The sequence below is a fragment of the Euprymna scolopes genome, chromosome 26 (assembly GCF_053919585.1).
Source record: "Euprymna scolopes isolate OS-2025 chromosome 26, ASM5391958v1, whole genome shotgun sequence".
In the NCBI taxonomy this organism is placed as follows: domain Eukaryota; kingdom Metazoa; phylum Mollusca; class Cephalopoda; order Sepiida; family Sepiolidae; genus Euprymna; species Euprymna scolopes.
In genome coordinates, this window is record NC_136507.1 from 95053958 (window position 1) to 95077692 (window position 23735).

Here is a 23735-nt window from a genome sequence, read left to right on the forward strand (position 1 = left end):
CAAAGCAAATTAGGCACAGGGCCGTTTTTAATGTGGGGTAAAAACCAGCTCCCCTAAAAGTAGGCAAAAAAGGGGCACTCTTGTTACCAAAAATAATAATTGTCCCAGTATAGAGGGTTTCCCCTCCACTCCATTGACTGGTACAAATTATCTTAAGTGCAGCACTGCAGCAGCACTACTGCAGCATCTGCAGAACAGATACTACACTTTGATCCCGGCCCGAAGGCCAAGAACAACTTTGTTATAAAAAAAAAAAAAATTCGTCGCAGCTTTCTTTTTTAATATTTTGATTTAAAAAAAAATGTCGCGTCCTAAATTATGAGATGAAAAAATTAACGAATCTTTTAGTAAACAGTAGTTGTCTCTCTCTGCACAGTGACCAATTGTAAAACAGCGCCGATCATTTTGCATTTACTTTATATAAAACTTTGTGACTCACTCTAAAATAATTCTTTTTTGTTTCTTCTTTCCGACAAGTTTTCAAGATGTTTACTCGTAATCTCCTGTAAAGTAGAATCTCACTTTTTCTTTTCGTGGGGTGGGGTGGGGGTATGATTTAAGGGAACGCATCAATCTATAAATTTACCAAACTTTTGTCCCAATCCAGAGTACGCCTTTTGAGAGAGGTGAGCTAGATTTTCCCAACATTAAAAATCGCCCTTGGATTTAACTTTGCTCTCGTGGGGAGGCAAGTAAATAAGAACGACGATTTTTTTTTTTTTTTTAGCTTACAGTGATGAAAGGGGCGAGCATTCATGCGGACAAGCGAAAATATAAATAGAGTTACTTCCCTTGGCGTATCTAAGGTAAACACGTATCACATACAATGGCGAACCCCGTCAAAGAAGACGTTGTCCACATGTTCGGCCTTGTTAATGCCGTTTCGTTCAAGCGAGCTCAGCTTTGTGCCCTGGTTAGTAAACCCAAAATACGTTTTCATAATCTTTTCATCATAGAGATAGTTAACAGATGAGTCACTCACTCACGTATGTACATCTATAAATTACGCGCCCACGCGCGCGCACCCCCCTTTGTTTTTGTTTTAGTTTTACTGCAAAAAATAGAGTAGTAAATGTATATCAGCTGTAGCCATTTCCATTCTATTTTATTTCTATTTCTGTAGGCATAATCGCGTTGACACCGGTTCTCGCCAGATCATCGAAGTTAAGCAACGTTGAACTGATCAGTACCAGATGGGTGACCAATGTGGGAGAGGCGCTGTATGTGCTCTCTAGGGTCTGCCAACCGATTGTGAAAAATGGACCGCATGTTTCCGTGACGTCAGATTTGTGTTAACTATACGAACTATGGAAAAGCAGAAGCGACAATGATTTTTTTTAAACCTTTGTTTATCTTCTTCAAACTGCAATTAATAATTAATCTTTGTTATAATTTTCTTAGGTTTTAAGATTTACACAGTTTTATGATTAATAATATTATAAACATTTGTATATTAAATACGAAATACGATTTTACTGAATGTTCATTTGGTTACCTACGGGGTTCCATATTTTGTTCGGTAAAAAGAGACAAACAAAATATGAGGGGGGGCCTACAAAATGCTTAATATTTGTGCAATAATATTTTCAAATTGGTTTTAATCTGGCGATAAAATAGCTGACAAGAGTCATGTTTATATTAAAACTTAATATTTAAAACAAAAAAATTAAACACAACTAATTAAAAATCTATGTTGTAACGGAACATTTCAAAATAATGGAATTTTAATCGTTTTAATCTTTTAAAAATTAACTAATGTTTACGAAGTTTCTTTTTCTTGGCAATTCAACTGAGTATAGTATATATTAATTCGAAAAAAAAAAAAACGCTATTTAAAAAAAAAACATAATAATATTAAATTTATATCAATTTTTTAATTGCAACTTCAAGGTAAATTTTTGTTCAATATGTGTATTTGAATTTTTAAAAAATAAATATTTTTTACTTATTTGAACTCTTATGCTTCATAATAAATAGAAATTTCGATAGATTTAAGTATATTTTGTTCGAATTTCGAAAAAATAAATATGGGCGGAGGGGGGTACGCACTAAAAAATATTTCCCCTCGTATATTTTACGAAAACTGCATTTTATATGTAATTTCATTCTTAAATGGGTAAGTATCGAACATTTCACAAAAATCTGACGATTAGTTGATTTTTGCTAGATTTATTAAATACGGGTATGTTTTCACGTTCGGAATGTCTACTACATGGGAACATTATTTTAAAGCTCCAATTATGTTAAACACGATTTTCGTCTCGCAATTTCATTATTTTCGTTCGATGAAAGAAATTAAAAAAAATATTACTAGTTTATTTTGCCCTTCTTCTTTTAAATGGTACAAAAGTTATACTAATAATATTAATTTATAATAAAGTTACATCGTGTTACATATAGGATGGGGTAATTCTGTGGTGAATTTTGTAGAGAGGATATAGAAAAAGAAAAAGATCTGTGTGTCAACCAATTTATGAACAATTATACATATCAGTAACGAGACACGTTATTACAAAAACAATATATCCTCTCTACATTAATTCTTAATTTCTCTCTTTCTCTCTTTAACTATATTTCATCATTCTTTCTTTTCTCTTTTAGCCCTTGTTTTCTTTATAGTAACCCTTTATATCTTTTTTTCTTTTTCTTCTCCATATTATATTTTTTTTCTCTATTTTTTTTCTCTATTTTCTTTCTCTATTTCTTTTCTTTCTCTATTTCTTTTTTTCTCCTCTTAATCATTCTCTCTCCATTATAATTTTTTTTAACTTTATTTAGATTGCCCCTCCCTCTTTACATTTTATAATTAAAGTTCTGTGTTTTAAGGTTTTTTAACTCCAACTTTTAAAGAGTTCCTACCTAAAATAAAAATCCATTATTCAATGAACATTTGAATAGTCAAGTCGCTGCCTGATGATATCTGTTGTTTGATTGAAACAAGTGGCTGTTTGTAGCAGCGGGATGTGAGCATGTTTATATAACAATAAACAAGTATATATATATATATATATATATATAAAGTGAAAGTGTCTGTCCGTCTGTGTATCTGTGTGTCTGTGTGTGTACATTTCCCTACGCAATAACTCTGTCAATTTTAAGTCTACAGACTCGAAATTTGATATACATGGTACTGAGATTTGGGAAAATTGATGTGATCGGTTTACGGCCAGAAATTTGGCGATTGAGGGGTCAAAGTTCAACGATTTCACTTTTGAGAACTCTACCAAACTCCTCCAACAATTTTGGGTCTAAACACTTGAACTTTTAGATATAGGTTCCTTAGACATGGATCTAACTTAATAATTTGAGTTGAGCCTAAAACAATAAATTTTAAGGGGTCATAATAGGGGTAAAAGTTAAAAAAATTGACCGCTTTTTTTTTTTTTTTTGCTCAACATACACCTCCAAATACCCGGCAACGCCGGGCACCCATCATGCTAGTATATATATAAAAGTGAAATTGTCTCTGTGTGTGTGGGCATGTGTCTGTGTATGTGTACATTTCACTACAAAACTACTCTGTCAATTTTCAGTCTACAGATTCGAGATTTGACATAAGGGGTATTGAAATTTGGGAAAATATTTTTAATCGGTTTTCGGACAGAAATTTGACTGTCAAGGGGTCAAAGTCTAACGATTTGACTTTTGAAAACTCTACCAAACTCCTCCGCCAATTTTGGATCTAAACACTTGAAATTTTAGATGTAGATTACTTGGACATGGATCAAACTTTTAATTCGATTTAAGCCCAAAACAATAAATGTTAAAGGATTAAAATTGGGGTCAATTTTTAAAAAGATTGACCTCTGCGATCTCTACCAAATTATTCAGCCAATTTTTGGTCTAAACATTTGAAATTTTACATAAAGGGTATTCAGACCTGCAACAAGCTTTTTAATCAGTATTTTTGGGAAAAAATTGCCAGCCAAGAAGTCAAAGTTTAAAGAGTTAACCTTTGCAGACTCTACTAAACTCCTCTGCCAGTTTTGGGTTTAAACACTTGAAATTTTAGATGGCATGAGTCAAACTTTTTAATATATATATATATATATATATATATATATATATATATATATATATATATATATATATATATATATATATATATACATATGCACATAAAGCTATGAACAGTACATAGGGCCTGAGCAAAGCCGGCTGAACTGCTAGTATATGAAATAGGAAAATAGATTATAAAATTAAAATTGAAAAAATTACAATATTTATTAAGCAAATTATTATTTCATTATTATAATTCCTTGTTTGAACTTGATGGATCAATAAATATGTTAATGTTTTTGATTTTTTTTCATCATCTATTTTTCTTATTTCTTTAATTGCTCTATCTAATATTTTGAACTTTTAATTATTTTGATAGGTTCAAACTTTACGGATCATACCCCCCCTCTTCTCTCTCTCTCTCTCTCTCTCTCTCTATATATATATATATATATATATATATATATATATAGATATATATATAGAGAGAGAGACTAGCTGGACACTCGGCGTTGCCGCCTGGTCATACAATATGCTTAAAGATGATATTTTAATTGTTGCATTATTATAGAATCAATCCTCTATTGATTATTATATATTACGAGGAATTATTCGCCTGGGGAACTAATTCGCACAAAAAAAAAAAAAAATAGAAAATAATAATGATAATTTTGTTCATTAAATTCTGTCTGTGTTTGTTTGCAATATCACGTCAGCTGATATTTGGGTTTGACAATGAATGCCCTGGAAAAGTCACTTCTGATTAATGTTTAGTTTTAAAATATGCAAACAAAGAAATGACTTGCAGCGATTTTAATTGGTATCCTCTTCTTTTACCTCTTCTGTTATCGTAAATTGAACTCATTAATAAGAAAAAATTAAAATAAAATGGTAAGGGGCACCTGGGCTTGAACAGGGGGATCATTCGATCTGTAGCCGAATACTCTTCCACTGAGCTATATCTGCAGATGACAATAGTTCTGTGTCTTTTTTTGAAGAAAAATTGATTTGCTGAGAATTGAATTCGATGGACACCCGGTTTACCTTGACCTTCTCACAAGCACAGCCTTGCAATAACCCTTATCCCTGAGTGGCTTCCGGGCCTTGATAAGTGGTGACCACCGTGTAAAAAAAAAAAAAAAAAAAAAAAGTACACAGCCTCTGTAAACAAATATAAAATAACAGACGTGTATGGACTTTTACAACCAAGATTTATATTTTATGTAGAAAGCGTTTTTTTGTTTATATATTCACAAAAAATTTTAATAAAACTATTTAAGCCAAAGAGTGCATTCTTTTTATATGTATTTACAAAACTATTGAATAATCTATTTAAACCAAATACAAGGTAAGTTTCTAATGTAAGGAACAAAACAAATTCAAGCAAAATACATTTAAATAAAAATATATATCCAGAGTATCTAATTTTGGGGAGCTTGTTCCTCCCAAAAGATCACCACAGATTGGGATAGCGGGGTTTTTCTTATTCAAAAATAAAATGTCGGCCATTAAAAAGTTTAGTTTAAATAGTTTTATAGAAAACGTGATAGAGTACCAACTAAAGACTTACCTTATAAAAGTTGATTTTTAGGGTTATTCGGATCTGTTTTGAACAAATATCGCATTCAAAATTGTTTCTGACAAGTACTTTTTAAGATATAAAGGCCTTTATCCAATATATTTATCAAATATATTATCCACATTGTTTTTACTGGTCAACATTTTTTCTTTTGGGTGTGCATGAAAATTGAATGTATACGCAAATAAAATGGATGCATGCCTTATCTGGAGCGAATTGTATGAAAGAAAAATCTTTTCCTTGATTCCAATTTATCTTTTTTCCAGGTTTTCCACTACTCCTACTAGTGCTCTATAATCATTGGTATTTCTTTTTAGAAAGGCCACTCGAGGATAAGGGTTTATGTGTGCATTGTAGTCATTGGGGCAGTAGCGTAGTAATCGTTTTTGATAGAAATTTGGTATAAGTAAATTATTTGCGAGGATAGACTGTCTTCGTGTTCCACATACCTTTCAGTTCTCTAGCAAGTTCCACATATTTACTTCATTTTTCCGTCTCTTTCATCTTCACCCTGTGGTTTGCTGGAACAACAAAATCTATAATTTGTCAGTTTCTTTCCTTCTTGTTTATTATTATGACGCCTGGTCTCTGTGTTGGATTAGTTTATCTGTTTGCACTTCTATATCACAAAGGATTTTATGATTTCCATTTTCCAGTAATTATTATTATTCTTCTTCTTCTTCTTATTATTATTATTATTATTATATTTATTTATTTATTTTTTAAAATTTTATTATTATTATTATTATTATTATTATTATTATTGTTGTTATAATAATAATAATAATAATAATAATAATAATAATAATAATAATACGTTTGTAGGGAGATTGGGGTGAAGTGTGCTAGGAAGTGGTTTGAGGAGGTACCTGAAGATGTAAGAAAGAGTGAGGTTGGCAATATGGAGATATGGTGGAACAAAAGCGTCATGAAAATCAAGCAATTGAAACATAATCGTCAAAATGGTAGTCATAGATTAGATCTGAGTGGCTTCCGGGCCTTGATAAGTGGTGACCACCGTGTAAAAAAAAAAAAAAAAAAAAGGTGGCAAATTGTAGACTTTTTAGTGCTCTGGGACGAGAACGTGATTGAGAAGGAGAATGAGAAGTGTAACAATTACACTACGTTGGTCTTTGAGACAAAACGTATGCATGGGATTAAAACTTGATTAATCCTGGTGGTAATAGGTACATTAGGTCGGGCGACATTACAAAAAAACGAAGAATCTCTGATGTGTTTGGCGACATTCAGACATCTGCTATTGTTGGTACCACCAATACCTTTGATCTTAGAAGTTCCTGGTTTGGAACTGAAATTGAGGGAGAGTACTTTGAGAATGAACCCCATCTCTTTTTTGGGAGACGTTATCAAACGAAATCAGGATTATTATTATTATTATTATTATTATTATTATTATTATCTAAATATTAATTTACTTATCCATACGTCCGATGTCACAAAAAAAAGCATTATCATCGCAAACATTAATTAATGAGAAGCGAATTACCTCCCTTTATAGTCGTTCTTTATCTGTTAACAATCATTAAACCGTTTCCTCTCCAAATATTTTCTAAACAAAAAAAAAAAAACATGCCTGTCTGTTTACGGTTTCAAATTGGCTATTTTATTTTATAATAAAAAAGTCATGTTATAAGGAGACTGTAAGTTTTTTTTTTCATTATAGATTCTTTTTAAAATAAAAATTGCAAATGAACTGATATCTGTTTCTATATAATTTATATCCCAAATTACCCCTCCCCCCCCCAAAAAAAACAATGTGTCATGTGTTGAATTTTCCTTGATAAAAAATGTAAATTTTAAAAATGAATTCCTTTTAGCTTTAAAAGGTTAAAAAAAAAATTACTAAAAAATGTTTATAATTCGTCGTTGTTTGTTTTATTTTTTATTCATTTTATTTATAATGTGTTTCTAACATTTTCAACTACCATGGAATTTCCACGGGTTCTGCTAGTTATTATTATTATTATTATTATTATTATTATCATTATTATCATGAAATATATCTATTTACGTGAAAATGGATGATGCCAAAAAAATGAGCTTTAATTTTTCAAATGCTATCAAAAAATACCATTAAGCCTTTATGATGTCATCCATTTCCCAATAAAAACTTTCTTGCAAAAAATATGAATGCTAAAGTTTAGAAATAATATATTCAATCTCCTTCTATTAATATAAAAGACAAATGTCTGTTTGTATATCTAGCTAAAACACCCACAAAGTTGGTATCATTTTAAGTGGCATAACCCCAGATGTATAATATCTAAAATTAATAATAATAAAAAAAGGATTCATTATTTGGGAGTCAAAAGCCAGTTATACTCTGTAATGTTATCAAAACGTACACGCATTTTTCATGCTATCATGTAAAGGGAAATAACTCTGATTTTATTTTACAGAGTTATTTCCCTTATGTCAACATGAGATGTATATGTGTGTGTCCAGAGAGAAGAATGAGCGGGTGGAGAGGAAGGCGAAAACAAGGGAAGGTGAAATAGAAGGATAGAAGTCATGTTACACTTTTACCCCAGGCACTGCTGGGTAGCCCTACTAGTAATGTATAAAATAAATACTGACCCAACCAGTCACCAGCGATCTTTTTTTCTGTCTTTTTTTTTTAAAAACTTAATTTAACCTCAAACAAAGCATATTGCCACCGAGACATAAGGGGTTACTACGATTAGGGGTCCAGATTTATAGTGGTCATTCTAAGTGGGGAGTTGTGCAGCGAGATGTTTGTTCACATTACATTTAAATTTCTGCATGTTAATGCACTTGAGGAGACAGGGGGCAGCTTATTCTAAAGGCAATCTGTTTGAGTAAAAATGCTATTTGAATGGAACTTTTCTCAGCATCTTGTGACTTCTCCGATAAAGTGGTACGTGGATAGTGTATCATTTCTTACTTTTTGGGCATGAAAGCAAAGATTTTGGCACTATAACTGATCCACTGAAAGCCTGGATAGTGTGATATGATCATAAAATGAGGAGTAATTCAGTGTTGCATTATGGGTAACTCTGCACTAAAACTAGTGCCATGAGTATCACATGATCTCTGACTAGCTGCGCTGTCCACACTATTTCATGCCCACACTGTGTTTAAAGATCCACAGAATTTTGGTATTGATGCAGCTAGTTATGTACTTGAATAAGTAACTGGTTAGCAATTCCTCTCTGGAATCCAAAGACACGCCTCCTTTGTTGTGTTCTGTTTGAGAAGTTGTGAGCAAGCTCGCTGTAGCGAAAATTGTAATGAATGCGAAAATAATTTACACCCATGCGTTTATGTGTTTTATAAAGTTGTTGTGATGTTAGTATTTGAATAATTGTTTGAGCTCCAGTCTATGGTCCCCCGATCCTGACTTTCATGAAAAACACTCGTCTAGCTGAAGCCACTATCAATAAATTCTCCCACTCTTTATCTGTGCCTAACCTAAATGTATATTCCATGAACAAAGCTTTTCTTAGAACTGCACGCCTGTGGAACTCTGTTCCGCTTTCCTGCTTTCCAATTGACTACAATATGGTTACCTTCAAATCCAACGTGAACAAATTCTTGATAATCCATCCAATTAAGTAATCCAATTTTCCAAATATCCGCTACTAATGATGACTACGACATGTTTCCCTTGATAACTGTACACTCATTAACCCTTATCCTTAAGTGACCTCCGGGCCTTGATAAGTGGTGACTCCTTAGTAAAAAAAAAAAAAAAAAATTGACGAAGAAGAACACAGTAATAATTAACTAAATACGTATTAACGAAAATACATAGAAAAGTTAAATTGAACAATATCTTTGCTCAACTGCTGGACTAGTTAGTGATGGCCATCCTCTCTGCGTGTCCATCTCTGACTGTCTTTGTTAACCGGTCCTTGTTACTCAGAAGTGACGTCATGGATGGAAATGACGTCATGGAATAGTTCATTATTCAAGGCAGTAGGGGTGCGTTCCGAACAAAAGTCTAATTATTTAACAATAGAAAACCAAAATGGTGTCGTGCAACTGATTTTATGCCCAACAGTCACACAAAAGTAATGTGAATTTTTGCTGTTTGTATGCAAATTAACTGATCCTGGACTGCATGAAAGCAAGACTTTTGAAGAATAAGGGAGTTTGTTTAAAGACGGCAAACCGTGCATACGTACAGCGTTGAGGAATGACAGATTATCTACTTGAGCCAACACAGAAGGTTAAAGGAGATTAAGAAGAAAACTGCAAGGACAAAATCATTCCTAAAAAAAATTAACTGAGTTACTTCCCTTGAATCATAAATTTTAAACATAATGACGCTTACATTCATATTATTTACTTTCTTGCCAGGAGATTACATACAAGGTTATGTGGCAGCACTTTTTATGCCTGCCATCGCCCATCATTGCCAGGACTGATTTGTATCATAATTTTATGATATTATTTACCTCCTTTTCAGAAGTTTGACACAAGTTCAGATGTATTTCTGAGAACCCAGTGCACTAGGGCAGGGTTTCCCAAACTTCAAGGCACCATGGAACCCCTGAGCAGGGAAAAGGATTTTCACGGAGCACTAACAAGATAATTTCTAAAATAATTATGGAAAACATTAATTTCAAATTTTAACACTAACAATGATAATGTTTACAATCAATTTTTGTTTGTGATTTATTAAAAATTGTTGCATTTTTTGTTAATTTATTTTTTATTTTGCATGAACCATCTTGAAACTCTTTACACCTGCAGTTATGTATCTTCACCAGTAACAAAAGATCAATAATTAAATGTCTGCAACCATTTAATTTTTCCATATAAAGCATTTGGTCCTCTTTAAGAAAGGGCTTCTGGAGCCCCTCAGCCTCACTCACAGAACCCCAGAGCTTCATAGTTCAAACTCATTCTGTTCAAGCTAGAATAAATGTTTGCACACAAGAATAACAAAAATGTCTTTTTCTTTAAAGATATACTTTATTATAAAACTAGCCTGGGTGCCCGGCGTTGCCTGGATGTTTGGGGGGGGGGTGTTGCGGAAAAAAAAGTGGTAGTAAGCAGGCAGGCTTGAACCCGTACTGCGAAGGAAGAAAAGAACGTAAAAAAAAATGTGACGTCTTTATCCATCAGCAAACCGGAAGCAAGAAAGATTTAAATTAAGACTAGTCAATCTAAAAGAGGGGATGACTTTCGAAAATATCGGTGAAAAAAGCGACCTCTTCCTGTAGAAAAGTGCCCAGTTGAGGGTGAAGGAATTAATGTTTTTGGAAAATCTGTCGCCTCTGTCGAAAGTTTTAGGCAGACATCCATCCATCCATCCATCCATCCATACATACATACATTTAAACAGACAGGTAAGCTTTATATCATAAGTAACTGACACTGTGGATCCATTTTCTAAATTCTAAAATGAAGTTTGGTGTCACAAATTTCATATCACCAAGTCTTTGCTTTCCAGTGGATAATGACTTTGATCTTGTAAAAATATCTCTCACACAAAAGACACCTCTTCCCCTACATCACATAACCACTTGAACAAATTATGTGCAAGTAGAGTCAACTTACGTTTAACCTTCGAAAGTTCACATATTAAAAATGACATTTCAACATTACTTTTCTTTGCCAACTCTCGATATTCAGAATATGCAGGTGTGACATGCATGAGTTGACGTATCAAAGTTGGTGTTTTTTTTAAACAAAACTCAACATCATGTCATAGAAGCATGTGGGTCCCTTCCCTTAAGAAAATCCAAGGGTAATGCTCTCTGGCTCAAGTACAGAGTGGAATGATAAAATTGTCGTCTTAGAAAAGACGACATGATTCCATTTCTGTTTGATGAAAACCGATTTTCTTTTTTTTGTTGTTGTTGCTGTTAGAACTGCTTGTGGAGCTCTGTTTTGCTGTCCTTCTTCTCGGTTGAATACAACATGGTCATCTTCAAGTCCAATATAAACAAGTTCTTGTTGAACCATTCCTTTAAATAATCAAATTCTACCCAACTTCCACAACTAACGATTACTTCACTATTGTCCTTGTGACCACAGTACACTTGTTAACCTTTATCCTCGAGTTGTTAGATCCTTGTTGTCCCAATTTGTCCATTCTAAAGCAGCTATTCCCCTCATATTCCAATTAATACCACATATAAAAAGAATTTAGCTACAAACACAAATTCTTTGCTTCTTTTTCTTTCCCTGATTCCTTTACCTGACATACCAAATAAATGTGTGAGTAGTTTCTTCTATCGCGCTTATACTTTTGCTTTGGTTTTATTCTCATTGCAGAAACTCGCTCGCTCCAGTGCAGCAAATTTTGCCCAACCAATAATTGTAAAGATGTTTGAGTTTGAATGGAATCAATTTATCGCAGAGCAGAGAAGGGTAAGTTGCTGGAAATACATAAATTCATAGCATAGTTCAATTTTTGCCATCATACATTATGGTCAACATTTCCTGAATTTAATGCAATCAATTTTGTGTTAAAAAAAATCAGCATTTAAAAATTTTATTAAAACAGAAAAAAAGTCAAATAAAAATTTACTGCTAGATTTCTCCACAGACCAAGGACATACATTAAGTGTAGTATCAGAACAGATACTACACTTTACTTACTTATCCAAAATGTTGTTGAGTTACTTAAATGTTTTGTTTCATAAATATTTGCAATTACCAGATCTCTTGTGGATTCCATTGTATACATAGACTTTCTCCTCAGCATTATAAAATGCTTAGATGTAAAAAATATGGAGAAATTATTTGAGATTTAACCATTCAAATTTTCATCTGTGGCGAAGTTGTCGAGTTTTATATAAAATTTGAAACTTTGAAAGGTGGCTTTTTAAATTATAAAGTCCACCCTTAAATTTGAAATTTCATATGTAAAATTAAAAGGTGACTTATTTGAAAGCTAACCTTTTAAAGTTTAAAGCCAATCCTTCAAATTTGAAATCTTACACAGCAAATTTAAAAGCTGACCTATCATTATATATTATTTTATTGGAATTCTTTGAGATAAGTAATTTGTATATTTATTTATTTATTTATTTGCTGATTGTTATCCTCATCTTCATAGTTGTTGTTGTTTTCACCACGTTTTGGCCAACTTATCCTCTGGCCTTTTCAGGTGGTTAACCACGACGGGATAAGAATGCTGAGTCTCTTAATTGTAACCTCAGTAATTTTTTATTTTTTTTTAAAAAGGCATCACCACTTATCAAGGCCAAGAGGCCACTCGAGGATAAGGGTTAAAGAGTGTACAGTAGAAATTGGACAATATAGTAATCGTTAGTAATGGAAATTCGGTAAATTTGTTAACTTATATGGAACGGCTCATCAAAAACTTATTTGCGTTAATTAATGCCTTCCATAGTTGCTGTTGTGTCAGCACGCTTTGGCCGACTAATCCTCCGGCCTGCTTTGAGAAGGATTGAAACAGCTTTCTTCAGACAATGCTCACCTTAAACCGTAGATATTCAATGCCCCTATTCACTGTGCCACGGGCCCCAAAGGGCGATGACGGTTGGATTTTTTTTGATCTTATAAATCCAAGTTTTTTTTTCATTCTTATCTGGTTTAAAGTGGATTAGTTGGCCGAAACGTGATGAAATAACAACAACCATGAAGATGAGAATAACAGTCTGCAAATAGATAAATACTGACCTTCATATTTGAAAGTTGACTCTTTAAATTTGAAAGTTGACCTTTCATATTTGGAAGTTGACCCTTCAAATTTGAATGTTCACACAGGTGATGTGAAAGATGACCCTTCAAATTCGAAAGCTGATACTCCAAATTTGAAAGATGAACTTTGTAGTGGTGGAGGTCTCCTTTCTTCAAGTGTTATGGTATTTATTTATTTTCTTTTTTTGTTTTTTTTTTAAAACATTTTTCAGAGTCATCGAGGGGAGATGTGGACTTATTCACATGATGAGTTGATTTACGTCAATGATCAATTGATTGGAAGTTACATAGATTTTTTTAATTGGGCCGTAAACAATCACGGCTTTGAAGATGGAGTTGCGCCAACTTTGTACTCAGTCTTAACAAAAGAAGATTACAGAAATCAGTTATTGGAGAAAAACGTAAGTAAATATTCCACTGGACAACCTAGGAATACATGTATCTGTGTATGTTTATAGATTTCTTTATAAAGGATTTACTCCTAAACTAATTAACCAATCATTATTAATTTTGGAATACAGCTGCCAGAGGTGAGGAGTCTAAATATGAGCTTTATTTAGTTGGAATTTCTTTGGGACATTTCTTTTTGTTTTCATTTCTTAAGAACTCCTTTCAGAACAAAGGAGACAATTCAAGGAGACACTAAACTTTTTCAAAAGATTTTTCGGAATATACATTTTAATGATTATTTTTAATTTATTTTTTACTAAAATTTTGTTAAAAAAATTCATTTTCTGAAAAAAAAAAAAAAAAAAAAAAATATATATATATATATATATATAAAGCTGTGTGTGTGTGTGTGTGTGTGTGTGTGTGTGTGTGTGTGTGTGGTCACGAATAGGCTCCTATATGGTTGACTATTTAAAAAAAACTGATTACATATAATGATAGAAGATGTATCGAGACACAGGAATGGGTATGCTTGATCTGGCAGAACGGTGGTTCATTAAATTTGTGAGGTTTGCATTCGCACCTGGTCCACAAAGTATGGAAATAAAAAATTAAAAAATTAAAAAACGTTTACAAGTGTTTCTGATATAGATGTACATAAGAATACTTTGATAAGTATGTTTTAACTTAAATAGGGATTGTATAATAAAATTATGGGGTCTGCGTTTGCACCTGGCCTCCATAGAATGGAAATAGGCACAAACTTTAATAAAGACTTTTCATATCTATCTGCATAAGTATACTTTGATAATTATGTTTCAGTTTGAAGAAATATGGTATAATAAAATTATGGGGGTGTTCGTTCGCACCTGACCTCCACAGAATGGAAATATGTCACAAAGTTTAACAAGGTTTTTTAATATAGATCCACTGAATATTGTGATAAGTGTTTCAGTGTGAACAGGTATGGTATAATAAATTATGGGGTTTATCTATTTTATTTTTACTTTCATCATATTTTGCTTTGGTTTTGATACCCCAAAATTCAACCCAAATTTACAACCCTTCCTTTTCATAACCTATCATATTTTCATAAATCAGAGTCCATTTTCTGTAGGCTGTTTTTGAACCCAGTCAATGACGGATACTTTTGCTAGTATATATATAAAATAAACAAACAAATAGAAAAATAACCAGTCATTGGAGGAAAACGTAAGTAAATATTCCAGAGTACAAACTGTAGAGATCGAGGTTACCAATCTGTAGAGAAAATAAAACATGTTCAAACTCCAACCTCAAATGAATATAACCAAAATACTGAGTTACAATATATACAAAGAATATAGTTATTTACGAACAGAGTTGAAACGACATGAGAGCCTGTGTGTAGTGTAAAGCATAAATCATCTAAAATGTTTGTCGCGTGTAAATGCGTGTGTACTGAGTGTCCAGAAAAGTTTGTTAGTATCGTTGTAGACATGTTCAATTGTTGTTGGCAGACATAAATGTTTATGTAGAATTAAATCGTCTTACTTGATAGACTAAAGACAACCTGGATGCATCCTCGGTCCGGACATTGGCACCTCATAGATTACATACTAGTACGCCAAAGAGACTGAAGAGATGTCTTACACACCCAAGTAATGCCCAGTGCAGAATGTCATACTGACCACCGCCTAGTGCGTTGCAAAATCTGGCTGCAGTTCAAACCTAAACCAAGGAAGGGAGGGCCACCCAGGAAAACAAACAAACTTAGCAAGCTACAATCAGCTGAAGTGAGAGCTGTCTTCCAGACAGGCTTGCAGTCCAAGCTCATAAACGTCAGTGACCCAGAAGAAATTCCTTCACCTGGGATCAACTGAAAATAGCCATCCTGCAGACATCTGAGGCCGTCCTGTGGTTTTCCACTAAAAATAACCGGAATTGGTTTGATGAAAACAACAAAGAAATACGAGAATTGTTGGAGAGGAAGAGATCAGCCTACCGGGCCAACTTGGCTCGCCTGTCCTGTCCCCTGAGGGGAGTGGCCTTCCGTCACATCTGCAGCAACCTCCAACGCAAGCTTAGAATCTTAAAGAACGAGTGGTGGTCCAACCTCACAGTAAGAACGCAACAGTATGCGGACGCTGGTGACTACAGAGGCTTTTATGAAACCCTCAAGACATTGTATGGTCCTGCACACCACGTCCAAAGTCCTCTGTGTCGTGCAGACAGCCAGACACTCCTCATGGATGGAGCATCTATCTTGAACCGTTGGTCTGAGCACTTCCAGGCTCTCTTCAGAGCTGACCGGGTCATTCAGAACTCAGCAATCTTTCACATCCCTCATCTGCCAGCCAAGATGAAATTGGATGAACCTCCCTCCATGGAAGAACTCAATGAGGCCATAAAACAGTTGAAGAGTGGCAAGTGAGCTCCTTGTCTGTTGTTGAGAGCAAGGAAAACTCCCACGGAACCTCCGTGATGCAGTTCTTGTTACCTTGTACGAAAACAAGGGCGAAATGTCAGTCTGCTCTGACTACCAGGGGATCATCCTGCTCTCCATCGCAAGTAAAATCCTTGCCCGTTTGCTCCTAACAGACTGATATCTTCCAGAAGACTACCTCCCAGAAACCCAATATGGCTTTAGAGCAAACAGGGGTACCATGGACATGGCAAAAGAAGTGTCAAGGAAAAAACAGGGGACTCTACGTAACGTTTGTGGACCTGACCAAGGCATTTGATACAGTGAGCGGGAAGGGGCTTTTGCTGATTTTGGAGTGCCTCGGCTGCCCCCCAAAGCTCCTCAGTTGCATGAGAACCAGAGCGGTCAGGTCAGAGTAAATAACAACCTTTCAGAACCCTTCCTCATCGTCAATGGTGCAAAACAGGGATGCGTTCTGGCACTGGCTCTGTTCAGCATTTTCTTCAGCATCATGCTCAAGTAGACGACCGAGGATCTTGACGATGACGATACTGTCTACGGCAGTCAGTTCAATCTCAGAAGGCTGCAAGCCCACTTAAAGACTTTCGAGCAACTGATCCGAGACCTCCTCTTTGCTGACGACGCAGGCCTTGTTGCCCACACCGAAAGAGCTTTGCAGCACCTCACATTCTGCTTTGCAGAGGCTGCCCAGCTCTTTGGACTCGAGGTCAGCTTGAAAAAGATGGAAGTCCTCCACCAGCCCGCTCCTTGAATAGAGTACTGCCCCCTCTCCACATCATCGTTGGCGAGACTAAGTTGAAGACCGTTCACCAGTTTACCTACCTGGGGTGTACCATCACATCAGATGACAAACTCGACAGTGAAATTGACAACAGACTGGCCAAGACAAACAGCGCTTTTGGCAGACTGTACAACAGAGTCTGGAAAAACAGACACTTAAAGAAGAGCACAAAAATCAGTGTGTACAGAGTCATAGTACTTTCCACTCTCCTGTACGGCTCCGAGTCATGGACAACTTACTGCCACCAACAATGTCTCTGCACCATTCTCAACGTCCACTGGAGTGACTATGTCACCAAGCATCAAGGCCATGCTGCTGAAGTCACAGCTATGCTGGGTCGGGCACGTCTTCAGAATGAAGGATCATCACTTGCCCAAAATAGTTCTATATGACGAACTCTCTACTTGCGCCATGACAGAGGAGCACGAAAGAAACGATATAAATTGACCAGCTCCAGTAGTCTGCTCTCACTGTTGACTGTGATATCTGGCGATGTACTGTCCACCAGGCTGTCAACTCCTTTGATCTATATATATATATATATATATATATATATATATATATATATATATATATATAACCAAAAAAAGCATTCATTGAGCTTGTACTTTGTGAAACGTTATATAAATTATTTTTAAATATTAAAAACTTTTTAATTATGAAACCTTTTTTAAATCCATTTTATTTCGTATATGCGAACTGAGTAATTTTTCAATGAAATAATTAACACACACACACACACACACACACACACACACATATAGCCGTCTACATACAGTACTTTTTCGCTGTATCACAGCTCATCAGTGCGGCTAGACCGGCAATTACCCAAGCCAAGATCGAAACCCAATCGCCCAAATGACAGCCAAAGCTTCTCGCCATTATGCTATTCAGTGAATTAACGATGTTTTGACATCGTCCAAATGCCTAAGCTTGATTTGTTTACACAAAGAGCATCGCTTAATACACTAATAGCAGTTTGTATATAACTTCCTAATATGCTTAACCTTAGCTAGGGATCATTATATATATATATATATATATATATATATATATATATATATATATATATATATATATATAATTATTTTTAATACCTACAGACGCTAGTGTTTCACCCTTTCGGGACTCATCAGTGCAGGGAGTTATGATTACAGTTGGTCCGGATATATATATATATATATATATATATATATATATATATATATATATATATATATATATATATATATATAACCATCTATGAATATAAAATTGGAAAAGTAAAACCTAAAACTCAATATTTCACCCGCTATATCTTTGGCTTTTTCAAGAGCAAAGAAAAAAGCTAAAAGTGATACATGTACTATTTTTTGTTTTTTTCTTCGCTTTTTTTTTTTTTTTTTTAAATAATTCTTTGGATTTATTTCATCATCTTATTATCATAAGCCTGTATTAATTTAGCTTGATAAATATTTTTCAACTTTGTTTTTCTAGCATACTTTCATCTACATGTACGTTTCCATCGGTCAAACGCCGCAAAGCCATTTTCTCATTGAGGTAAGATTGATGCAATTAATTTTTACTTCATGCTAATTAGCACTTAATATCTTCGTTTGCCTAGCTTAAATGTTGGAATGTTAGTGCTATGCGAAAAAGACAGCCTTCGGGATCAATGTGTGACAACCTGGTGTATGCTCAACCAAAAAGAAAACTGACAAGGAACAAACACGAGAGAAAAGGATAACGATAGCCATGAGAAAACCCGTGACGAATAACGATCTGCCCAGAGATAAGTTAATTTAGAAGTGCATTTTTAAAAGCCATCCAATGAAATCGACAACGTAAAACGAACATTAAACTGCTGCTGCTACTTCTGCTAAGTTGTTGTTGGTGTTGAGGAGGAGGAGGAGGAGGAGGAGTATCATCCATTCATTTCGAAGAGTCAGGAATGTGCAACCGCCCCCCCTCTAATGCTGTATGTATATTTTTGAGTTTATGGTTTTGTTTTATTTGGTATTACTGGTGTGTGTGTGATGGCATCATGGAAAACAACCGTATAAGTGCTGAAGTTCACATCTACTTCTTCTGTTGACGTCAACTCATCTCGAGTTGCTCCGAGCAACAACCTGCCTTCAACAGTCCCAAACAGCAAGCCGTCTTCAACTGTCGCAAACCCACAACTGGCAGTAAACTTTTACAAAACTCATTGCCACTCCTTAAAGTGCCTATAAATTGTTTTCGGTCAGTCTTGGGCCTCTCCTTACCATTGCACCCAAGCAGTGCCAATTCAGAAGAGGTGTGGTTGGGAGATTGCGCAACTCTCTCTTACCTCACATGTGTAGCTACCCTTACAGGAGTGTCCATTGTCTCTTCAGACTACACGGAGACATCGATGATTAACCATCCTATTTCAGCTCCCGTTTGTCGTCCTTTGTGAACAACTTCTTCCCCATTATCTTTCTATCAACTATACTTTCTATGCATTCGTTCTGCTGATAAACGCTTTCCTTTTTTTTTTTTGTCATAGTTTTTTCCTTTAAAAAGAATTCCTAACAGCAATGACGTCGATAATATCACACTGAACCAATAAGAGCAAGATAAGATAAGGAAAATACGAAAGAAAATGATAAGGATGAACTTGGATTTATATCCCATTGCAGGCCCTTTTAAAAGTTTTTTTTTTCACACTTATTCAGCGGCTGAGGCTTTCAATGCCCCGACCACATTTAGTTGCCTTCCTCGCGACTTTATGGCATAGTTTTCTATCTCTTTAAATATCGCAACCATTTTTAGCACCACCGGTTAGAATTATCGCATTTATTCTTTCTTAGAATAAAACCGAATAATGATGTATTATTTTTAGTATTATTTCTTTCACCTGAACGAACTTTCTTTCTCTTCTTACTACACGTGAAACCTCTATCTAACCTCTCCTATTTCGGCTGTTAGCACAAGTTGTATTTTTCCTTCGAGCAGTATTTTTATGCTCTGTATGCGTTCTATTATGTAAGCTTATTAAGTCTACGACTCTCTTAAGCTTTTGATAAACTCCTCGTATCTGCCTCGTCTTTATTTTGTATTTACACGTTTCTGAAACAATGTTTTTATTGTTTTCACTTTTACCTTTGTCGATGACCAATAAACTTGCGTCTAAAATACATCATATCGCAGAGTCTTGATTGTGGATAAGAAATTCTACTAATTATCGAAGGTCTGCACACGAAATACACGCATCCCAGATACAGTATAGTTTGTAAAAGCAAATCTGCATTATCTTGAGTCATCAGTGTGCCCATAACTGGACAATGTAAACTTGTAGGCGTTGCTTTTTTTTTTTCTGTAAATAAATAGTAATCACCTTAAATTTTATTCTGCTATGTTGGAGAATCTGTTGTGTTAGGTAATAAACACTTTCTTTTGTGTATTATTTGGATTGTTCGAACTATTGTTCTCATCTTGTGTGTTATGATTGTAACGTTCCGGCCGATGTCACTTCCGACCTTCTTGGGATGTATCTTGACAATGGCTTTTATTGGCGAATGGTGGAATTAATGTTTTAACGTTTCTGAATTATTTTTTATGTTTCTGATTCTTTTTTTTTAAACTTTTTTAGATGAAGATTGGTTATTCGTATTATTTGGATTCTTCGAACTACTGTTCACATCTAGAGAGTGGCACTCAAGATGACCTAAAAATAATCCAAATAATACGAATGCTTTTATTCTTTTTTTTTCCGACGAAGCATCATAGCCAGAATAAAAAAAAAGATGGATGATGTACTTATGAAATAGAAAGATCGTCAGGTCGTTTCCATTAGCGTATTAATTTAGGTCGACACTCTTTCCATTCCATAAATACATAAGAAATAAATACATATTAATTCTTATCTTAAAAATTTAGAAACTTTTTCCTTTCTTTCCCCCCCCCACTTACACCCGGCTTAATAACTATCGTTTACTTCCCCAAAAAGATGCATTATACTCGTACGAGACCGTATAATAGTTTTAACATATATTTTGTCTTTTCCCCCCAAGCTATTTGACGATATTCTTCCCAAAACCTGCGAGAATTTTAAAAGAATTTGTCTCGGATTTGTTAATGGAGTGAACCGGTTGTTGACTTATCAAGATACTATATTTCACAGGATTGTACCGGGCGGATGGATACAAGGAGGAGGTAAGTGTGTTTTTCGATTTATTAGATATGAACATTCCATCTCAATAACGGACAATCGCACTTAGCTTTGCCTTTAACTGAAACCTTGAAAGTCGAGTAGATTCTGTAAACTTTCGTTGTTGAACGAATTGGACTTTTATATAGTGCCCATAAAGATCGTGCCCTTAAATTGTTTGGTCTGCATGAAGTCCTCCTCGTGTAATGTTGTCATTCCATTTTCAATCGAACCCACACGTTGCATGCAGAGACAGTCACAAAGAAACAGAAAAGGAAATCCGACTCAGCTTTTTTCTAGTTGAAATAAAAGGTATTTATTCCTGATATTTTCCAAACAATGTATTGCATCTTGTTTTAAAAGTCTCTTAGTTGTCATGTAGTTAACAAAACTTTGTCGTTTCAAACATATGTTTTTGCTTCTCCCGTGTCGACATGTCTACTTATCCTGTCGCCACGTGGGCCTCAAATCTCACGCCGGCCCGTCTTTGCCTCGCTGTTCCACCACGCGTTTTTTAAATCTATCTTTTTATTTCCACTGCTATGTCTGCAGCTCGCCCTATAACACATGGTCGTCCAACCAGTTCTTTTGCTCAAAGTTCGGACTGAATCTTGTTTTAAAAATTCCTTTCGCACTGACTCTTGCTTCCAAGTCCACTGTTCGCCCACATAGTTCCTTTTTTTGTTTCCACTTTTCTTTTCCTTCTCTTCCTTCGCTGTGACGTCACCTTGTGTCATGGCTTCGTCATTTGCGTATGTGAGGTGTCGGTGCTGCTGCACACATGTCAGTGGCTATGTTACACTCGTTGGCCAGGGATAGGGGAGGGCGGTGTTAGAGGCGAGGATATCAGGGGAGCGGTGGTTCTGCTTGGATGCATAGGCAATCGTAAATGTGCTCTACACTCTCTTTGCCGAGGCCACGCTTCCTGCAGGTGGTGTTAGGGTGCCCAGTTAATTATGGTAAGCCTATACTTAAGGCCAGTCGAGTCAGTGTTACTTGATCCTTTCTGCACATTACCCTTTCCTCCTGCTGGTTTAGCTTTTCGTTGTTGACCATTATAACATTGCTGGTTAGCACAAAAATTAAACGCTTCAAAGAGAGCTAACCAGCAACGTTATATAAATTTTTTTGCTAACCTTTTTTTCTTCTAAAGAAAAAAGCCAAAATTTTTAAACTCCATGGAATAAGGAAATAATTCACTTTATTTTGTATTCTTTGTTTTATAAACAATAAATGTTATAAATCATAATTTGGCATAATTTTAACTACCCTCATAAATTGATGCTCTATCTCGAATATTGAGCACTTTTATCAAGATAAAATTAATCTATAAACAGTAATATAAATATTTAAATTTCATTTAAAAAATTTGAAAACTTAAATACTGAAATACACACACACAAACACACGCACATATGGAGAACAATCTCTACCAAACTTTTCTGTCAATTTAAACTTGAAGCTTGATATATAGGAGATTTGGTCCTGTAGAATAAATTCAATTTGATTTTAGCCAGTAAAAATAGCTGCTATGGGGTCAAAATTGAAAAAAAAATGTGTGTGTGTGTGTGTGTGTGTGTGTGTGTGTGTGTGCATATATATGTATATTTCTACTTAGCGTATGATATTTTATTCGATTCAAGCCGGATTGGATATATAGTTCAGTTTAAATTCTTGCATCTATTATAATCTATTTATATACATTTTTATTATTTATTTTTTATTTACTTTTCCCTATGTATTTTGTAACAAATGATTTTTTTTTTTCAACTTTTTCTTCATTCCGTCTTTTGGCGATTTTCAAGAACGCACAAATAAAATAACATAAGTATGTTTTTTTTGCGTTCGTTTGAAATAAGATTTTTTCAAGTTTTATTTCCATGTTTTCTTTCTGACACAAAAAAAGAGAACTTGAACTTCGAGTATCTTTTCTGTACGCCTATTTTAATGTTTATTGCATAACGCAAATAGATGTCACGTGGCGTCTTCTGTTCAAATCTTCGCGTTCAGATGAGTTTCTATATTTTATTTTTTCCTATCGCCATCTCACATACCTAATATTAATAATGTATTTTTTTACAAAATACATATTCCATGTGTACAGTCTGTGGCTATTTCGCATTTATTATTTATTAAGTTCTTTTCATACACTTTTAGACTATTTCTCTCTCTCTTTCTATCTCTCTCTCATATATATATATATGTATATGTATGCGTATGTATATGTATATGTATGTATATGTATGCATATGTATATGTATATATATGTATATGTATATATATGTATATATATATGTATATATGTATGTATATATGTATATATATGTATATATGTATATATATGCATATATATGCATATATATGTATATGTATATATGTATATATATGTATATATATGTATATGTATATATGTATATGTATATATGTATATGTATATATGTATATATATGTATACGTATATATGTATATATATATGTATATGTATATATATATGTATATCTATATAATGTTTATGTATTTATACAATAATTATTGGCTACATATGTGCATACATGTTTCTACTGCAATTCTTTCAGAAAAAAGCATCATCATCGGGTCGGATCTTTGGAATCAAATCAGATTTTAAATAGTTTCTTTTATATATACCCGAACTTTTCACCAATCACCTCGATCTACTTACAATTATATAATTATTAATCAGGAGAGTTGTGGGTGGAGATTGTGCAATTCTTACCACAAAAAT

The 23735-nt window shown here is 34.3% G+C and overlaps 1 protein-coding gene across 1 annotated transcript in view; it reads left to right on the top strand.

Moving 5' to 3' along the window:
* The first annotated feature begins 777 nt into the window (after positions 1-777).
* LOC145248283 (putative inactive peptidyl-prolyl cis-trans isomerase-like 6) overlaps positions 778-23735 on the top strand; it is a 40658-nt gene continuing 17700 nt past the window's right edge. Inside the window, exons 1-5 of the mRNA XM_080110155.1 lie at positions 778-913; positions 11849-11944; positions 13456-13644; positions 18316-18378; positions 20856-20997. Of these exons, the coding sequence (XP_079966281.1) occupies positions 827-913; positions 11849-11944; positions 13456-13644; positions 18316-18378; positions 20856-20997 (577 nt within the window). The 5' untranslated portion in view covers positions 778-826. The remainder of the gene's footprint in view (positions 914-11848; positions 11945-13455; positions 13645-18315; positions 18379-20855; positions 20998-23735) is intronic.